The 18,338-nt window shown below is 42.3% G+C and overlaps 5 protein-coding genes and 2 long non-coding RNA genes across 7 annotated transcripts; 3 read left to right on the top strand and 4 right to left on the bottom strand.

Moving 5' to 3' along the window:
- Nucleotides 1-558: 558 nt before the first annotated feature.
- On the top strand, nucleotides 559-2,202 carry LOC129599325 (galanin receptor 2a-like). The gene is made up of 2 exons (XM_055497537.1): nucleotides 559-1,479; nucleotides 2,107-2,202. The coding sequence occupies exons 1-2, from the start codon at nucleotides 559-561 to the stop codon at nucleotides 2,200-2,202; spliced, it is 1,017 nt and encodes a 338-aa protein (XP_055353512.1).
- Nucleotides 2,203-3,314: 1,112 nt separating this feature from the next.
- LOC129599331 (uncharacterized) lies at nucleotides 3,315-4,717 on the top strand. The gene is made up of 5 exons (XM_055497544.1): nucleotides 3,315-3,609; nucleotides 3,993-4,136; nucleotides 4,255-4,309; nucleotides 4,389-4,480; nucleotides 4,603-4,717. The coding sequence occupies exons 1-5, from the start codon at nucleotides 3,386-3,388 to the stop codon at nucleotides 4,604-4,606; spliced, it is 519 nt and encodes a 172-aa protein (XP_055353519.1). The 5' UTR covers nucleotides 3,315-3,385; the 3' UTR covers nucleotides 4,607-4,717.
- On the bottom strand, nucleotides 3,853-4,660 carry LOC129599332 (uncharacterized). The gene is made up of 3 exons (XR_008691904.1): nucleotides 4,549-4,660; nucleotides 4,271-4,496; nucleotides 3,853-4,176 (listed from the first exon to the last, which is right to left on the bottom strand). It is a non-coding gene; the product is annotated as an uncharacterized LOC129599332 (long non-coding RNA).
- A 2,317-nt stretch (nucleotides 4,718-7,034) lies between the features above and the next one.
- LOC129599290 (NADPH dehydrogenase-like) lies at nucleotides 7,035-8,750 on the bottom strand. Its single transcript, XM_055497502.1, is given in 3 exon segments — nucleotides 7,035-7,382; nucleotides 7,385-8,360; nucleotides 8,589-8,750. Coding segments are annotated over 3 exon segments (1,176 nt in total). The 5' UTR covers nucleotides 8,652-8,750; the 3' UTR covers nucleotides 7,035-7,245.
- Nucleotides 8,751-9,726: 976 nt separating this feature from the next.
- LOC129599294 (uncharacterized) lies at nucleotides 9,727-11,066 on the top strand. Its single transcript, XM_055497507.1, has 2 exons — nucleotides 9,727-10,136; nucleotides 10,285-11,066. Exons 1-2 carry the CDS (start codon nucleotides 9,771-9,773, stop codon nucleotides 10,729-10,731), a joined length of 813 nt encoding a protein of 270 aa, XP_055353482.1. The 5' UTR covers nucleotides 9,727-9,770; the 3' UTR covers nucleotides 10,732-11,066.
- A 616-nt stretch (nucleotides 11,067-11,682) lies between these two features.
- Nucleotides 11,683-12,675, bottom strand: LOC129599324 (uncharacterized). The gene is made up of 2 exons (XM_055497536.1): nucleotides 11,732-12,675; nucleotides 11,683-11,686 (listed from the first exon to the last, which is right to left on the bottom strand). The coding sequence occupies exons 1-2, from the start codon at nucleotides 12,673-12,675 to the stop codon at nucleotides 11,683-11,685; spliced, it is 948 nt and encodes a 315-aa protein (XP_055353511.1).
- Nucleotides 12,676-13,348: 673 nt separating this feature from the next.
- Nucleotides 13,349-14,177, bottom strand: LOC129599316 (uncharacterized). The gene is made up of 2 exons (XR_008691903.1): nucleotides 13,999-14,177; nucleotides 13,349-13,834 (listed from the first exon to the last, which is right to left on the bottom strand). It is a non-coding gene; the product is annotated as an uncharacterized LOC129599316 (long non-coding RNA).
- Between the last annotated feature and the right edge of the window lie 4,161 nt (nucleotides 14,178-18,338).

Raw genomic sequence — 18,338 nt, 5'->3', positions numbered from 1 at the left:
GATTCTGGCGAATCTGTGCGATTCTGGCCGCACGCTTTCAATATCATTAACAAGCAGGTAGACACAGCAGCGAGACGAATAACTTCCGCTCTTGTTATTCCTGGCCAGTTAATCACCGGAAACGTCGTAAGACTTTTTTGCCTATTTACTCGTAATTAACGGTGACATTCACTACGCAAATCTGAACAACGACTGAAGAGAGTGAATGTTGTAACATCCTTCCGAGTACCTAGTCAAAGAATTGCCCTACAAAGTGACGCAAACACTCGAATTGCGTTATTACGCAAACTGCGACTTAGGCTGCAAATTACTTGCCAAACAGGAAGTGAGCCAAGCGTTAGTCTGACGCTACAGCTTGTTTTCCGTTAGGCGTGACGTAAAAGCAAATCTTGCGCATCTGAACTAGCTTGCACATATAACTGCTCGTTTGGTTGACACGTAAGAACTATACACGCGTTTCTGAGTAATCGGGAGTTAAATTTGCCAAAGGCTGCATCAACATCGTACCGTTCCGTACCTTTGTGACCTTTAGTTACCACTGGTGCGTGATATACTGTAATGGCAAACGACTCCAACCAACCGACATTCGATACATGGGATAACCGCACCGGATCACCAATTCCAAAAAGTGTCGCTGATACGCACTTAACCGTGTGGTTTGCCGTCAACTTTATCCTGATGTTGGTTTCGGTGACCTTTCTCATCTTGGCCATTTACGCCGTCGTTAAAGCCGGACAAAATCGCATCAGCGCATCGCAAATCCTCATCCTCCATTTCCTGTCAGCGGAATTAGCCATCTGTAGCGGGTTATATCCTGCGATCCAGTTCACGTATTACCTGCCGAAGTTTCGCTTCGGGACCTATTCTTGCGATATTTTTCAGTTCTTTTATATGTGGATCGCGGGCGCCGAGCAGTGGACCATGCTGAACCTCTCCATTAACCGTCTAATGGCTGTTCACTTCCCGCACTCGTACAGCCGCTACGTCAACACAAAGTCCGTACTCGTCACGCTGGCCTTTGCCTGGATTGTCCCGCTAATTGTTATGATCATGTTGGCGGCGAAATTCGGTGGCCAGTCGATGCCGGTGTACATTCCCTGGGGTACGTGTGTGGTACGCCCTTCGCCCTCCGGACAAAGCTGGGTGCTGCAGGCCGTCAATTTCCTCTGCATGGTTATTCCGTTAAGCGGGACGTTGTTGTGCTACGCAATTATTTTGCTGGGATCGTGGAAAAAGTACGGAATCCGTCGGACGGTCCCGGATGATAGCGTTCTGACACCGGCGCAACAGAGTGACCTCCAGCGACAGCGGAAGAAGTTGAGTATGGCACGCATGCTGTTTGTCTCCGCGTTCTGGTATCTACTGTGCTATCTGCCGCATACGATGATTGTGTCACTGGCGCCGTTTCTCTATGCGGTGTATCCGCACCTTGGATTGTGGACGCGGACTGTGTACTTTATGGGCTTTGCCGGAAATCCGGTAAACTGTCGTGCTGTTTTAAATAGAATTCCATCTCAAAATTTTGATAATACTAATTACATACACAGTAAAGTACTTAAAAATAGTATCCACTCAAATAAAAATACAGATATTCAGATACAGATTTTTATAACAAATACAGAATAAAAGATGTTCAGTTAAAACAGTTAGTACTACTTGGTACTCGGTATATCGACAATTAACACTTACTTTTGATGTACTGCAAACAGGTACTACTTAGTCCATAATTTCTTTCGCTGTACGGTAATTTTGCTGAACCATTCCAATTTTGGACAGAGTTTATGTCTGTTATGATAAATAAAACATTAAAAGAAATACTGATTTGAAACATAGCTCATTAAAATTAGTTGGGTAATTACTGTAATTAGGTAAAAAAAGATCATTGGTGTGCAGCATCGGTCAGTATAGCTTTCATCTTATTGCATTTTATGTGTCAACGTTTATGCCTAGAAATAATTCGAGATAAAGAGATGAGCGTTTTGGGTGCTGCTCCTTTTACGATAATTGGGAAAGAGTTTCCTTTTATACCGGTATCAGTCAGCGATACGTGTTTCCTCATAGTACAAATTCTGGATAAAAACTACAATAAATGTTTTATTGTTTTAGGTAATATTTTTCATCATGTCAGCGGAATATCGCACCAAGCTCGTATCACTGATCCATGCCCGCAGAGCTGTTCTAAGCCGGCCAACTTCCCAATGAATGAATTTAGCTTTTCATGGCATGCAGTTCTTATCTTGCGTCACTCATTTTCACATGCAGTTTTACCTTTTCGGTCAAACGTGCGAGCCATTTAGTCATAAGGTAACTTCTGGCAGAATTAGGAATAATTAACTTGCTGTGAAATCTTTTGAATTTCAGACATGGTTCCCTCATTCACGTGCAGTTGTAAACACTTCATCGCTAAAACGTGTGTTCTATCGGAACGTGATCCACCATCCGGGAAACTGCTCCGGAGCAAACATGATTTTTTACAACAGAATGTATAACTGACTCAGTTTCCACGAGTATTGACTTCGATGCAAGGCTGTTTGGAATTTCTTCTTTATCTGTGGTTGGTTTTTTAAAAGGTCATGGAGTTCGCAAACAGAATACAGTGTATATTATCGTAACACAATACACTGTACAGTGTACACCTCGATTAATCCATTGTTGTTCGCACCGTTTTGAGTTTTGATTCAAAAAACTACAACTATGAGTACAAGTTGAGGCTGTAGTACGGTAGACGTAAATGGCTGACGAGCAGGCGGGCCAACGTTACGTAGGCTTCCCTGAATGGGATCTATTAACTGCGCGCGTTCCCTGTTTCTTAAATATCGGGGTATGGTATCACAACAAGACTGTAGCACGTCCTTACACTTGCATAGAGTAAATACTTCACGGATGCAGAACGTGCTAGTCGTATATGGACAACAAAAGGCTTTTACAAGAACCTTGAAAACGTCTACAATAGGTAGTAAAGTGCTGCCGGAAGCTTTGTGCTCCTAACGTGCTCAATGACGGCAGACGATGTGTTAGAACAAACATTCCCGTAGGAAGAAAACAGATCGATCATTGCGATACTGGCTAGAAACCCAACATTCGTGCGTAATATACTATACCTTTTTATGCTGTTGTAAATGTCTGTTTACTTGGGATGATTCTGTACAATTAGGCTTTCCTGGTGAAGCAGTCGTTTTCCTGTATTGTTTTTTGCTTTTTCCTGGATGCACACACGGACTTCCTTCAGGACACGCTGAAGTGGACCTTACTTTAAAAGAGCTAATAAAAGCAGGAGCAGGATAGGATGAATGTCGACGCTGCCATCACACTTGCCTTGCATCGCTTCAGTTTTGCGGCCAACTTTTGTCGAAACGATTCAGTTGCCGGCTCCACGCATTTCATTATGGATAATTTTTCGGTAAATTCCAGAACAACCTGTGGCCAAAATTATGATCCTGGCATTCTTCCCACCCCCTTACGTTTATTGGCCATTGTTTCGTATCCTGTTTTGTTGGTGCTTTGCACCATCGGAAACGGTGCTGTTGTTTGTCTATGGGCCAGGAAACTGAGGCAGACATCAACAAATGTCTACCTTGTGTTGATGTCCTTTCTGTCTATCTTGTACATGTAAGAAATCGTATATCTGTATATACAGATAGATATATCTTTCTATCCTACACATGTAATATTATGTAGCACGTGCAATCCTGTATTTTTTATAATATTATAGCACCAGTACGCTTATTCAGTCCCGGATCAGAAATAATCCGGTGTATAAATTTTTTTAAGATAAAAAATCCAATGATAAACATTTTGACCTTTAACTATGCCGTTCAGCGATTCCGTACTGGATCAAGTTTGTTCGATCAATGCACGTATTGTTACAATATGCAGCACTTTCGGCCGTTGATCCTCGTATACGTAATGCGACAGAATCGAAACCAGGAAAATCCAATCAAAATGGCTGACAGATTTGATAAGAGCGAAATGATTAAACCATTCATTTTCAGGTGGATCCAGCTTCCAATCAGAATTATGGATTACAACAGTTCTCAGGACGCCCGTCACGCTAACAGTTCGCTGGCCAACTCTTTATTGGATTCCTTCGGTGCAATAACATGTATTGGCAACACTTTGATCAACTCGGTTGATTGGTAGGTAATGTTAATCGACAGTGTGGTCAAAATCCACAGCCTATTTTAAAAAAAAAGCTTGATAGTTCAGCAAAAAGTGCAATATACCAACGAGAATTTTGGCTATTTATTTTTGCAGGATTCTTGTTATATACTCGGGTGAGCGCATGGTTGCCATAATCAGACCGCTATGGGTACACAAACGCATGAAACCTCAATTTGCCGTGACTGCGGTCTTGGTGGCTTTCCTTCTAGCATTCTTTCAAAACGTAGAACCGGCTATTGAGTATTATTATTTGCTACGACACCACGAAGCGCCCCCGTCTTCTCTGCAGCTCTGGTCCCGCGTCACCTCTAACGGGCAGGTGAATGATGCTCTCACTGTAAACAATAAAGGTGAATGTATGATATCGATCATACGATGAGTACTTACCGATAAAGCTAGACCATACTGTAATGCGTCTAAATCTGTATTTTCGGTTTTTAGTTGATCTTCTTCTTCGGAGTTTACGCTGTACTGACTGTCACAAATGTGGTTTTGCTGGCTTGGCTATTTTATACCAACCAAAGAAGCACTTTCACGCCTGGAAGTATTAACTCTACATCTGTCGGAAATGGCACAGATGCAACGAGCAGGTTGCTTGGCTGCTGCCTTGCTTATTGTGTATTTCACCTGCCAATCATTACACAAAATATTCTCAACATTTTTGCCAATCCCCCCTATTGCTTATATCGGTTCGGTACCAATGAACGCCCTATTTGGTATTCCATTTCTCTCCAGTTGAACTATTGTGATTATAGTTTGAAGTTTGTTTTATACTGCATGTTTTCTCGCAGATTTCGGAACATTTTAAAGAAATTATGGCGTAAATGAAAGACGGTTTACACGCCAAAATTATCAGTGAAGAAGCGTGCTTTATGTACCTACAGGTACATAAGGCGTGGCACAGTAATAATCAGATCCGGACGAGGCCAGTCGTACACAAAGATGATAAGTTATTATCAATCTTTTTATGTGTCTTGAGTACAGATACAGTGCTCATTGTTCAATCTGTTACGGGTTACAATGCGTCCAACAGCGATGTAACAGATCTCTGTAATGGATTTCGATTACATTTAACACGATAAGAACATTGCAGTATTGTAATGTAGATACTACTAACCAGTAATACAGGTAACGTGCATAACTAAAGTACACAATAATAGAACACACACTGGTTTACGTTGTGACGTTTGTGCTTAAAAAAATGCCATTGCCTTTAAAACTGAATGTCTTGGTTTAGATTCCTAGGTTGCATGGTACCTCTCACCAGATTCTATAAAATCAAACCCATAAAGATCAAATTCTGAATGTTGACAAAAAAGTTTCCAGTAGCCTGATAAATATTTTCTGTAATGCAGTTTGGCTATTGTGCAGTGTACCTGTACAACTGCGAACTGTACTTGGATAATAATGCGTACAAACGCAAAAAAAAGTACAATTAAAAAACGTGATCATTTGATGGCACATTATTCACCTTGCAGCTGTTGTATGACTCAAGTCCGGTGGATATGTACTGAATTTCTTACATATTTAAAAGGAACAGTTAGCGCAGATTTCAGCGTTTCAGACAGTGGCCATAACACCACTGGGTAGATTTAGTGCAATGAGCCAACGACAAATTGCGCTCTTACAGGTAGTACGGTTTCCCGGCTACTAGAAGGCTACTAACTCCGAACCACCCCGCAGCGGCACGGCGATGCACTGTATCAATTCACCAAACATGTACAATACCGATTTTAATTGAACGGTTTAAGCAATGCCTTTGTCATCAGTCGGTACCTAGGACAACAATCGCATTACCATTCTCCGAGACAGTAATTTATTAAAATAAGCTCATCTAGACGAGGTAAGAAACAACAAAAATTGGTGATTATTTTCCACCATACGAAGCCTGCAGTGCACAAATTTCTCTCATAACCAACATATCACAACCAAAACCCCACGGCTGAATCCGCGTACTTATTTGGGGACGAGTAGCGTTGCCTGTGGCACCAATATTCTGGTTCGTTGCATTCGACGCTACAATAGCGGGCACTAGTGCTAGCGACTGACTGGGCAGCGGCTTCTGGTTATTTGTAGTGACAGAAGTGGCATTCGATGCCGGCAGACTTTCGTTCTTCGCATTTGAAGCACCAATACTGGGCACTACCGACTGACTGGACAAGGGCTTCTGGGTGTTTATGGTGGCCGAAGTGGCATTCGATGCAGATAGGCTTGGATTCTTTGCATTCGATACTGCAGGTACCGCAGCATTGCTTACTTTCGATCCAGCTATACTTGGTGTCTTCTTAACAGTGCCGGCCAAAGCGTAGCCGGTCACTGTCCAAATGAAGATAAAACGCAGGCAGAAACTGTAGTACTGGGTATCCCGCATCTTGGAATAACCACTGACAAAAGTAATCCCGTCTGTGGAAGGCGGTTACAACGTTAATTATTGTCACAATGTCAACGATCTTCCTTGTTAGCAAAAAAACGTACCGCAAAGCTGACTGCCTCTTGAACCTATATATACCCAATAATCATAAATTTTTAAGACAACGTAACAATTTAGACAAACAGTCTGGAGATAGCTAGCAGGAAAGTTCCTTCAACTTCCTTGTTCCGAGTTTGTGCAACAGCACTAACAGTTACTCAAATGACCAAATCACGGCTGATCCAGGGGTTAATCGAGCAATCTGAAGTGCCTTGTCACAACAGAAGTACTGGAAAAAGGTAATAAAGTATTATTTATGAGACGCATATAGGAACATAATTATTCCCTTCAAGCAATCTTTTCTTATGCGACACAAAGAAAACATGAGGAACTGTACAGACTGTAAGGGCCTACAGCGTGGTGTGTATACACTTATGCAGGATCTGACAGATATTACTTTATACATACTAACAACTAACGCAACAAATTCTGAAAAAGTACTGACTGTACTGGATGCAAACTAAGATCGAATTAAAGCAATACTCGTACTATTATTGCAGGTTTTCTTTTTTTCCAGCTGCTGCTGTTCCACATTGCATCTTTCCTTGATAAAAAAATCAGAAGTGCTTTGTAAACCAATCTAAGATAAACGCTGATAACTAACACAACATAATTTATTTCTTTTTTGTGTAAACTCCAGCTGCCAGATACGGATCCATCCACGTCATAGGTGCCCCTAGCGCGTCGGCCGCGCGTCGTACAAAATACGGATCCCGGAGAAACCCGCGCGCCATAAAGACCACATCCGCCCCTCCCGTATCACACCCTCCACTTCCTCGGGAGTATTAATCATCCCTACCGCACCGCTCATAATTCCAGCGCCCTTCCTGATCGCTTCGGCGAACTCCGTCTGATACAGCGGTCCAACCGGGATCTTGGCGTAGGGATTGATCCCACCCGTCATGCAGTCTATCAAATCCACCTCCTCCGTCTTCAAAACCTTTCCCAGCTGTACACTATTCTCCTTGGTCCACCCGCCATCCGTCCAATCCGTGGCGGAGATCCGCACGAACAAAGGCAGGTCCTTCGGCCACACGGACCGAACGGCGCGTACAATTTCCACCAGAAACCGAACGCGATTGGAAAACGATCCACCATACTCGTCCGTCCGGCCGTTGCTTAATGGAGAATAAAACTGGTTGATGAGGTAACCGTTGGCCGCGTGGATATCCAGCACCTGAAACCCGGCGTCCAACGCCCGTATCGCACAGACCCTGAAGTGCTCGATTTCCCGGTGAATGTCGTCTTTTGTCATTTCCACCGGTTCCGGCTCCTCTTTACGGAAGCGTATGGGACTAGGCGCGATCCTCTCCCATCCGCCGTTCTCCAGCGGAATCAGTTTGTCTCCGCGCCACGGCGCTGAATGGCTGCCTTTGCGACCGGCATGCGCGATCTGAAGCCCGGGCACGCAGTCTTGCTCTGAAATGAATTTCGTAATTCGTCTCATGGGAGCGATGTGCTCGTCCTTCCAGAGTCCGAGATCTTCTGGAGAGATCCGTCCCTCCGGGCAGATGGCGGTACCTTCGACGAAGAGAAGGGCGGCGCCTCCGACCGCTCGGCTGCCCAGATGCACAAAGTGCCAATCATTCGCGAACCCATCAACCGAGGAGTACTGGCACATGGGCGAGACCGCAATGCGGTTTTTTAACGTAATGCTGCGGATCTGTAGCGGTTCGAGGCATTTTGCGGTGGATGCGCGCCGGATTCCGACGTAAATCCCTGAAGATAACTACAACACAGAATCGTTCGTTTTGGGGTTTAGCAATGTGATTTACTATACACTTATTTTTTCATCCTGCAGGCATCAAAGCGCTCCGAATAAATGCCAGCTCACAATATTACAAAACGGCTTTATTAAGTACTCTGCAAGAACCGTGCATCGAAATCTTTAACATCAAGAGTAATTCCTGGAAGGTAAGTACATGCATGTGTACTGGGTGTTCGATGAAATGTTTACCTTGTACGAGCGAGGTCCTGGGTGAATCACAGCGGAAGAAAACCTTAAAATTGATCTACTCATGTTAAGGTACTTGAGCCCTGCTTATACAGTAAGTTAGGATAACGGTGTACAGTAGCACCCGATTTTACGGCGCTAGAGCTTTGACTTACGCGTTGCTGCTGTTTGTTGAACGCAGCATGGTGTATTGTACAACTGTATCAGTGGCATAGCAACGCACTCTTACACAGATAGAATGTTTGCGTTTTCACGGTGCACTGCTTGTAGCAAGTACGAGTACTTGGTACGTACCCGTACGAAATGCTAGTTTAGGTGGTGGTGCCATATTGATTTATTTACTACTGAATCTTGAAACGTCCGGCATCTGTGCGTTTACGGTATGTATACGTACTGACATTTCGCACATAAAAATATTACGAAGCCGGTAGCCCTACATGCGGTACATGCATACAGTAAAAGCTGCTGTAATCAAGCACCAGCAAGTAAGTACCGGTTATACTAGGTACATGTACAGTATAATAATTGTCCTATATAGCATTATGTATGTAGCATAGCATCATCTGTAGTGCTGCATTGTCTGACTGCAACTGCTATGTATTGCTTTTACTTGTTATGTAGCAAAAATGAAAAGCTATAAAAACCGGTTTAATTGACTACTTTGTCTACAATACTGTTTGCGATGAAAAGCCGAAACCGCAATTACTCACAAATATACATCAGCAGAATAAGCAAGCAGCCGCATAATATTATTGCACCGCCAATAAAAAGAACCTCATTATCACAACGGGAACGCCATTGTAGAATCTTGGCTTTCAGCACACCGGGAAATCAGTATACAGCGAGCCAGGTTAATTCTACAATCTGGCAACATGGATCCATAAAATTGAAATAAAACATTAGGAAAGTGCAATTAACTTCACACTATCGGTGCGGGGAAGCACTTAGTGATCGCGGATTTCTGGTATCAGCAGCCAAAATTATCGCCCATCTTCTGAAAATTCTTGGAAAACAAACTGCAGTCCTACCGCGAAAGACCATGCTAAAGATGGTCTCCTAATTATGCCGTTTCATTTTATTTCGCCTGCGGCAAAATACAGAAAAAGGAGCGGTAAAATTTAGAACACTATAAAAATGGTTAAGTATAAGTGTGAAATATAACCTTTTGAAAACGCTTTCTTGAAAATGCAGTCTCCGGCGTTTGTGGTACTTTCTCTCGTGGCGTTGTTGGCAGCGATCGTCGATGGTCGCCTTCGTGATATGGACAACCCAACGGACGCACACAGCCCTTCCGTGAACACCACCGGGAAAGTCCTGCAGAAGAACGTCCAGTACGCGTCGGGCAGTATCCCGGCGGGAGACTGCCTCCCGGTGGAGTATTACTTCACCGATAAAGACAACAAATTATGGCGGAAAGACCAGGGAAAGGATAAACTGGTGAAGATTGCCGATAACACCCGTTCGGCCTTCACAGCGTGGGACGATTCCGTATGGAGCGTGGATCAGGAAGGTACACCCTCCCGTTTCCACTTCAACGGCAGCCTGGAGAAGGTAGGCACCTCCGCTTGCGGCCTTTATAGTTTCCAGAAAATTTAGTAAATATTGCTTTTGTTTGCGTACCCACCCAAGCTTGATACATGCATTGGCTCATGACCTTTTCATTTTGCAATAACTTCATTGAATTAATGTATTTTTACAGGTGCCAAACAGCGACAAAAAATTCCTGACGATTGCGCCGGTATCCTTCGTGGAGGCGTACGCTATCAGCACCGACGGCGATCCATACCGTTATGTCGCCGGTAAATGGATCCTCCTGGACGCCGGTAGTGATAAGAAGACGCTGAGCAGTATCGGTGTGGGAATGGACGGCAGTGTTATTGCAGGCAGCCGAAAGAACATCAAGATCTTTGCCTTTGACCACGGCACCCAAAAATTCAAGCCCTACGAAATCAACGGTTTCGGTGGGGATATCTATGACGCCGATCACGTGATTGTCGTCAAGGATAAGGATTTCAATGTGAAGGCCAAATCAGGAGGGAAATGGACAGAGCTCAAGGAGAAGTGTCAACGGACGTCGGCTTTCAGTGCCGACCAGTTCTACTGTACCAATCCCAACGGTGATGTCCTGCTTGTTCATTATCCATAAAAATGTTTGCAAGTATCCGCAATAAATAATTTAGCGTTTGATATGCTGAATGGCAAAATTAATGTAATAAAATAGCCGCCGGAGCGTTAAGTATTACGATTACCCGGAGTCTGTGTGTATTGTACGACCCGTTTTTGTGTGGTGCATTTAAATATCTCTTCCGTACGTGGTTAAAAGGAGTGGCAGCTTGGAAGAAAATCTTTATAAGACCGTATTAATAAAAGATAATTTTGCTTATCCAAATTGAATTTCACCTATCCCAGCGAAGCATGCTCTGTACACTTTAGTGTATCGCTTATTACCATTTAAATTATTTTGTATGAATGCTAACTCAACCGTGTTTGCCTTTGCATAAGCTAAAATTCGATACCATACTCCGAAAATACGTAATACACAGTTACACACTAAGTAAGAATGGACTGTTATATACGTAAGTGCTGACAGGATAAAGCTCCCCATTAACAGGAATAAACAAAGTTGTAGTTTTTCGATAATCGACTATTACTGCATTCAGAATTAACGGTCGCAAATTTACGACATTTATTTGGAAAAATTAAAATTCATAAAATAGGTGTGTATTTAAAATTTCACGGTACTTTACGGGATTCCACAGCATGGCCTTCTCCAAAAATAATAGATGTTGCAGAGCAGTAGCTCCTGCATAATACACGCAATGTGTACCGTATGCAAAACTGTGCGGGTATTTCATATATTTACTATGTGCATAAAATTGGTTCCATAAAATATATTTTCGGCTTATTGAATTTATATATATGCGAGAGAATTAAGAGACGTTCCAGTATACAGTAGTTTTGGTTGAAGTTGTACTACAGCATTAGAATTAGTACATGAATAATTACGTATGAGAAGTGGGACGACTGAAAATCGGTGTATGTTCCTTGATGAGCGATAAAACACGCATCCGGTATTCATGTGACATGATGAAAAATATTACCTGCAAACACAAGCAAGAGTTTAATCAACAACCAGCTATACATACGCATTCTGATTCATATACCGCATCATTACCGGGTTGCCAGCAAATCCCATAAAATAAATCGTACGCGTCCACAAACCGAGATGCGGATACTTCGCGTAGAGCTGCGGTCCAAAAGACACAATCATCGTGTGCGGCAGATAACACAACATATACCAGAACGCGGAGACAAACAGCATCCGTGCCATCCCCAGCTTCTTCCGCTGCCGTGCATGCTCCATCTGCTCAGCATGGGTAACAAACCGCTGATCCACCACCGAGCGACCACTACCGTACCGTTTCCACGATCCCAGCAGAATGACGGAATACGACAAAATCGTCCCGGCTAAAGGGATAACCATACAGACGAAATTCACCGCTTGCAATGCCCAGGTTTCTAGCGACGGAGACGGCCGCACGACACACGTACTCCAGGGAATGTACATCGCTGCAGATTGTCCCCCGATCTTGGCGGCCGGCATGATGGTCACGATTAGCGGGATCGTCCAGGCGATGCCGAGCGTTGACAGCATCGAGCGTTTATTCACGTATCTGCCGTAGGAAAGCGGGGCGAAGATGGCAAGTAAACGGTTTAATGATAAGCTGAACATGGTCCACTGTTCGGCACCGACGATCAGCATGTAGAAGAACTGGAACAGATCGCAAGAATATGTGCCGAACCGGAATGTCGGTAAATAGTATGTAAACTGTATAGCTGGATACAATCCACCGCAGATAGCGAGTTCCGCGCACAGCAGATGCAGAATCAGCGTTTGCGATGCGGAAATCTCTTGCTTTTTTCCTTTGGCCACGGCATAGATGATTAAGACTAGAAAGGTCACGGCCACTGTCATCAGTATAAAATTCACGGCAAACCACGCGGTAAGGTGCGCATCATATATGCGGATTAGCGACCGCCCGGCAGTTTCGTTAACGGTCGTGTTCAGGATGGACGAGTCGTTCGTCATGACAGCAAATTTCGGTAATTTCTACCATACGACAATTCAAACTCGAAACGTAATTATTTGAAACGATATGCCAAAATAATACAGCCACATCCGGTGAAGAAGAACAATTTCGTTCCAGGCGGCTAACAGCATGGGGTCGAATGACTTGGATTACTAATTCAACAAACTTGAACCCGCTTTGCGCCCAAATCTGCCTGCGCCGCACATATAACCTGACTAGGAATCACGAGACAAATATAATGGTCAATATACAGGAATTTAATTTCATGCTAGCCATGGTAGTTTTGCTGATTAAGTTTCCCTTGGAGTTAATAATTCAAATGGACAGGTAGACAGAATCCGAGCCTATATCGGTGTAGCTAATACTGCTGTTACGTTCATTATATTAATTGCTGTTTTTCTACATGTTCGCTATTAAACTTCGATTACGATAATAGACGTAGGAAGGTATTTCTATATTATTATGGGTGAAATAGCGAGTGACACCCTGTTGGAGATCTAGATCTGCTTCGACAGCACACGTAAGCACGCTCCAGGGGGGTTTTGTGGTACATGATCCAATCACCAATTATTCTATTCGAAGCTGTTCACCATGCTTAACGCGTTGTGCTTCGCATTTCATTATTACATTGGGAGCAGTACAGAGAAAATAATTCTACATACTGTTATTAGGCCTAATATATACCTTTATTTATCCGCATTGTGGCTGCACACAAAACATATGTATTATATTCATTTTAAAAATTCCGTGATAGCTTCACCAAAAAGCCGGCAAAGTTCGTGCGTTACTTACGCAGCAAAAACCAATATAAATGTAAGCTAAAAAAAGTAAGCAATGCTAAAAAAAGCCAGTATTATGTTTTGCAGTTACTAGCCACAATTTAAAGATGACTGGGGAGCCGTGCAGGGAACTGACAAAGAAGTCCATATGGGCTTGCAGAAGGATTTTGCATCTTAAGCCGATTTTTGGCTTAACACGTTTGGATAGGTGACCATTTGTCCCGCTTATCCTGGCACAAACAGAATTTTCCACGGCAACGTCCTTTTTTGTTATCCTGTTTTTTGCAGGTCTCATTGCACAATTGTGTTTTCGGGCATCCACACGGAAGCAGCGGTCGCGGGATGATCGGTCGCGTCCCATTTCCTCTTCCTGCTTGACCTTTAGGAAAGTAGGACATTCAATAATCATCAACATTTCTCAAACCCTGTATGCTTTTGCTGTATAAACAGAACTGTTCAATATAATTTTGAGTGGTAGAGGAGCGTGACTGAGGAGCGCCGTGTGATTCGTATCCGTACTTTAGTGTCTTTATGTAGACTTACTTGCAACGTGGTCTAACAAGAGGCTCAAACCCAAAACACCCAGTAGTACTAATTTCACCATTTTTGATCCGACAAGACTCCAGAACATATGCAGAATATGTAATGCAGGATAAGATGACCTTTTCAAATAGTAAGCTGGTATCCAGATGTGGTTACTTTCAAAAATATCGCCACTATATCTTCCGTCAAATATATCGCCATATATTTCGCCACATATTTATCTTCCGCATTCTGTCGCATCACGTTAGTGCTGCATGACCAAACAGATAACGTGATAGTAACAATCGTAAACTACGACGTAAAGTGAACATAAAATCTGTGGTGTAAATACCTCGTATATAGTATAAGTACTCGCATTGTCAGAATCCCAGAAACTGGCGTTGTAGAAACGTCGTGAGATCTTACTGTAGTATTATGCATTTTGGCTACGTGATTTTCCTAGTGTACTATACATAAACCGTACAGTATGCGGTGCACCACCGGCTAAAGCAGCATTAAATTCTGATATGCTTAATGCTGGTAATGAAATGCGGAATTGACATTTGTTGCACGCTGGCGTCGACGATTATTCAGTTCCACATTTATTTGTTTATTTGTTCGGCTGCAGCGGTAAACACATTTCGTATCAAAATATATAACCACAACGATCCATAAACTTGAATATAGCTAACAAAGAGAATGAGAATGGGTATCTTAAAATCTGCGCGGCTGTTTCGCTATGCAGCCCGGAAGTTGTCCCTTCGAGATATATTACCGTTATTGATTGTTTACCGTTTGCCACGTTATGCTAGGCTACAAAATATGGGACTTCGATAAGCAAAGTTGAGTAAAGCGTAGAGACCATACTGGGAATTAAAAAAAAATTAGTTTTATTAATTAGTAAGTTGTAACAGATTTATCTGTGCTCAGTAACAACGTAAAATGGTTGCTAACAATTACGCAAACAACTTATATTTTCCCACAACAAACCCAACATAATAAACGGGACCCTCAAAAGATTACCAATACTGCATGCACCAACCAGCAACAATAATTCCACTGCCATATAATTAATTTTTGTTTTTATAAATCATAGTATTTTCACTAGTTCGCTAATTGTGGCCACTGCAGATGTTGGTCGCATCAGCATTCAGCATGTATCAGCATACATTGTACCGTAGCCGGCCTCGTTCACCGTAGCATCCACAGGATAATTTAACATATCGATGACATTTACCACCGCGCGCGTATCCTTTCTCCAAGCAGCGGCGCTCGCAGAGATATTCAATCCAGGGACATCCGCACGTGCCATCGGACTGCGAATTGGATCGCTCGTTACCGGTGGCGGTGAGGGGCGTTCGTTGGCTGCCTGCAATTATTGAAATTAGCTGAAGGCTTCTACGCTTAACCCGGAAAAACATCATGTTAATTCTTTGCATTAACTGCATCGTGCGTATTTATTTTAAGAAATATACATGTTTAAAACGGCAACTACTGCATAGATGATTATTAAAACTGACTATGTAAAGGATGGATTCTGTCCAATAAAAAAATTCAGGCAACAAATACGTAAAACCTTTAAATGCGTCAACAGTTATATTTACAACTTTAACCGCAGGGTAACTAAATTAAAATGAGTTACATAACTTAAATGTAAATAAAGTGAACCAGGTATAGGAACGAGAATTGCTTACCAGTTATCTGCTCGATTGCCAAAAGTGTAAAGTAAACGGATAATAAGGAATTCCTCATTGTACAGCGTCTGTACTGATCTGGTTCCCTGAGTGAAACAAATGCCGGCGGAGAAAAGTTCCAGTTACTGCATCATTGATAGCTGTGGTTTCTACCCGTAAACATTCCCTAAGAGCGATGTCGATCGTGTTGACGGCCGTGCATTGCATGGAGTAAGAAGAGCAGATCGACATCCGTGCCAACGCTCGCGAAGGAATGTGTGATTACATGATGGACGGAGTTAATTAGCGGTAGTAAGCATGTTATTGATGAATATCCTTTAAGTGATACATTCTTCGCAGCCGGTTTACGTACTTAATCTGGTGTTCAGCTAAGTACTTTAGCCTTTACATGCTTTAGATGCTAGTAATCTGTTCTTCTCTCCGGTGCTTGGATAATGTGCTTTACGTGTTAGTGTTTTTCCCAGTTCGCCATTATGAGAAACGCATAAAACCAATAACGTACGCCTAGAAGAGAAGGTTAGCTAAAAAGCACACATGTAATCCAATTTCTTATCCACTGGAAGAAAATAGACATCTGTAAAGATGTACGAATGGAAGATTGTTACTTTATGGGAATATTATCAAACAGCACCGAGTTTTCCTTGGTTAACGTGATAATCCATTCAAAAAGCTTTATCAAAACCACGCCTTGAATAATTGAATTCTTGCGCTAGCATCAGTTGAATCGCTATACAGACATCGGTTTTGAGAAGATATAAATAATTATTTATGCCATGATTGCCATCGATTCTCTTATTTTATCCAGCAGTATATCAGTTCACAACAACGAGTTTTTGTGGTGGATTTATAGGGTTTTACCACGAAGAAATTGTTAACAATTCCGAACACATTCACGAGAAAAAGTCCGCATTACTTTCTTATGTTCCGACTGTGTACTATAAGATACCGGTAGTTAATGGAAAAGCGACACGATATACCGCAGGTTATGCTCGAAACAACAACGGTACCGTTGACGCACCGGTGCGTCACCATAACCCTGATACACCGTAATGTACCGCAGCCGGATTGCAGTACATACATACAGTACAATCACGTTAACGGATTTAATGGACAAACCACCATTGAATTGTTATTTAGCAATGAAGTCAGAACTAAGCAGACCATAAGTTACGTGCCACTTACAAGTACAATAATCACGGCATTTACCTATGCTAAAATCGCCTGCGCTTTGCGTATATATAAAGCGCTCGTGTTTGTATAACGGCGCTTCACAAACCGTTTACCTCAATTAAATGTTCTGTGTATAACAGATTTCTTTGCCTCTTTATTACTTAACTTAAAAGAAAGGAACCATGCAAATAGTGAAGCTCTTTTGGATGGTGCTGTTGATTGCAGTGCTCGCTACGGTACGCCATCGTAAAGCTTATGTAGCTTGTCGAACAGCTGATTGACAAATCGGTTCTGGTACATTAATGCTGATTTACTCTATTTAATTACACTTTCCATTGTAGTTCAGCGTAATGCCCGGCGTCGACGGAAAGCGCCGCTGTCCCGCGCCGGTCGGCTGTGTACCGGAACTGGAAGACGGAGACTCCGTTGCCGATCCGGATGGAATAACCGAATAACCTGACAAAGAAATGCCACTTGCTTCTATTTTATTTCTCAGTGCAATATGTGATCAATGTATCCAAGGTGTGTTACTGGATTTGTTAGCGCAGAAAGCAGTTCAAGCGCGGAATGGATGCGCTGCACAGGAATACTGCGGTATCCCGCGATTTAGTGTGCATTTGTAGTAGGGGTGCATTTTCTATGTTGTACGGCTCACAAACAGCCCATTCAGAGCAGTTTATGTCCTGAATAAAAAATTGAAAATGCTCCTTGCTCATTACTGACTGTAAATAAAAATTCAATCGAAAATTAAACACAATTTATTCACTAGAGCCTCGTTAATGCACTAAATGTTTGCACCAACAATTTAAACCATACCACGTTTTTTGTGTCATACAGAGGAACAATCATAATAACAATTTGTGGGTTATAATTTAATTAACTGTTGTCGTGACCGGACACCGGTATCTGGTCGCGTACTTGTCTTGCACTCTTAAAACTCAATTTTATAATTATGGTGGCAAAGCATTTCAACAGCGAAGCTTATGAATTTTACATCCAAATCGGTCTCATGTTATATTTTCTTCAAATGCTTGATTACATAAATATTATCGAAGTTTTGCGGAAGTTGTTTGTTGTTATTGTTTTCGTTCTACATACATTTTGAGAACCGTTGTATGTCTTCACAATTGCTGGAGGGAACGAACTTGATCTTTTTAATGACAGAAACAGCAGTAAACACTTTTACGTACCAACTACCAAGTATCGGCTGTTGACACGTTATACGGTACACATTACATACTAGGGTAGTCATTGATGAAAAGCAAAAAATAGTACAAACAGAGCTAAATATAACCGCAAAGGGCTTTTGCACAACTGCTGCATGTTAACTGGAATACCTCACTAATCATAATGTTTTTATTTTTAATGACATCAGATGCAAAACAACGGCACATGGTTGTTCACTGCGACAAAAATTCTGTTCTTTACAAAGTATATAAAGATCGTTGGCGCGCATACTTATGAAAATTTAAATTTTATTCTAAAGGACTACTGGGT

The sequence above is a fragment of the Paramacrobiotus metropolitanus genome, unplaced genomic scaffold (genome assembly GCF_019649055.1).
Source record: "Paramacrobiotus metropolitanus isolate TYO unplaced genomic scaffold, Prichtersi_v1.0 Parri_scaffold0000143, whole genome shotgun sequence".
NCBI classification, from domain to species: Eukaryota; Metazoa; Tardigrada; class Eutardigrada; order Parachela; family Macrobiotidae; genus Paramacrobiotus; species Paramacrobiotus metropolitanus.
Note: the sequence above shows the minus strand (reverse complement) of the source record. Positions and strands in the feature narration are given on the sequence as shown.

What these genes read in the sequence shown, in the direction of transcription:
- LOC129599331 (XM_055497544.1), top strand. Translation starts at nt 3,386, where the DNA reads ATGGATAATTTTTCGGTAAATTCCAGAACAACCTGTGGCCAAAATTAT. An exon ending in TTTCTGTCTATCTTGTACAT is followed by an intron (nt 3,610 to 3,992) that starts GTAAGAAATCGT and finishes ATTCATTTTCAG; the next exon opens with GTGGATCCAGCTTCCAATCA. An exon ending in CCATAATCAGACCGCTATGG is followed by an intron (nt 4,310 to 4,388) that starts GTACACAAACGC and finishes TTCAAAACGTAG; the next exon opens with AACCGGCTATTGAGTATTAT.
- LOC129599324 (XM_055497536.1), bottom strand. Translation starts at nt 12,675, where the DNA reads ATGACGAACGACTCGTCCATCCTGAACACGACCGTTAACGAAACTGCC.
- LOC129599294 (XM_055497507.1), top strand. Translation starts at nt 9,771, where the DNA reads ATGCAGTCTCCGGCGTTTGTGGTACTTTCTCTCGTGGCGTTGTTGGCA. An exon ending in TCAACGGCAGCCTGGAGAAG is followed by an intron (nt 10,137 to 10,284) that starts GTAGGCACCTCC and finishes GTATTTTTACAG; the next exon opens with GTGCCAAACAGCGACAAAAA.
- LOC129599325 (XM_055497537.1), top strand. Translation starts at nt 559, where the DNA reads ATGGCAAACGACTCCAACCAACCGACATTCGATACATGGGATAACCGC. An exon ending in TGGGCTTTGCCGGAAATCCG is followed by an intron (nt 1,480 to 2,106) that starts GTAAACTGTCGT and finishes TTATTGTTTTAG; the next exon opens with GTAATATTTTTCATCATGTC.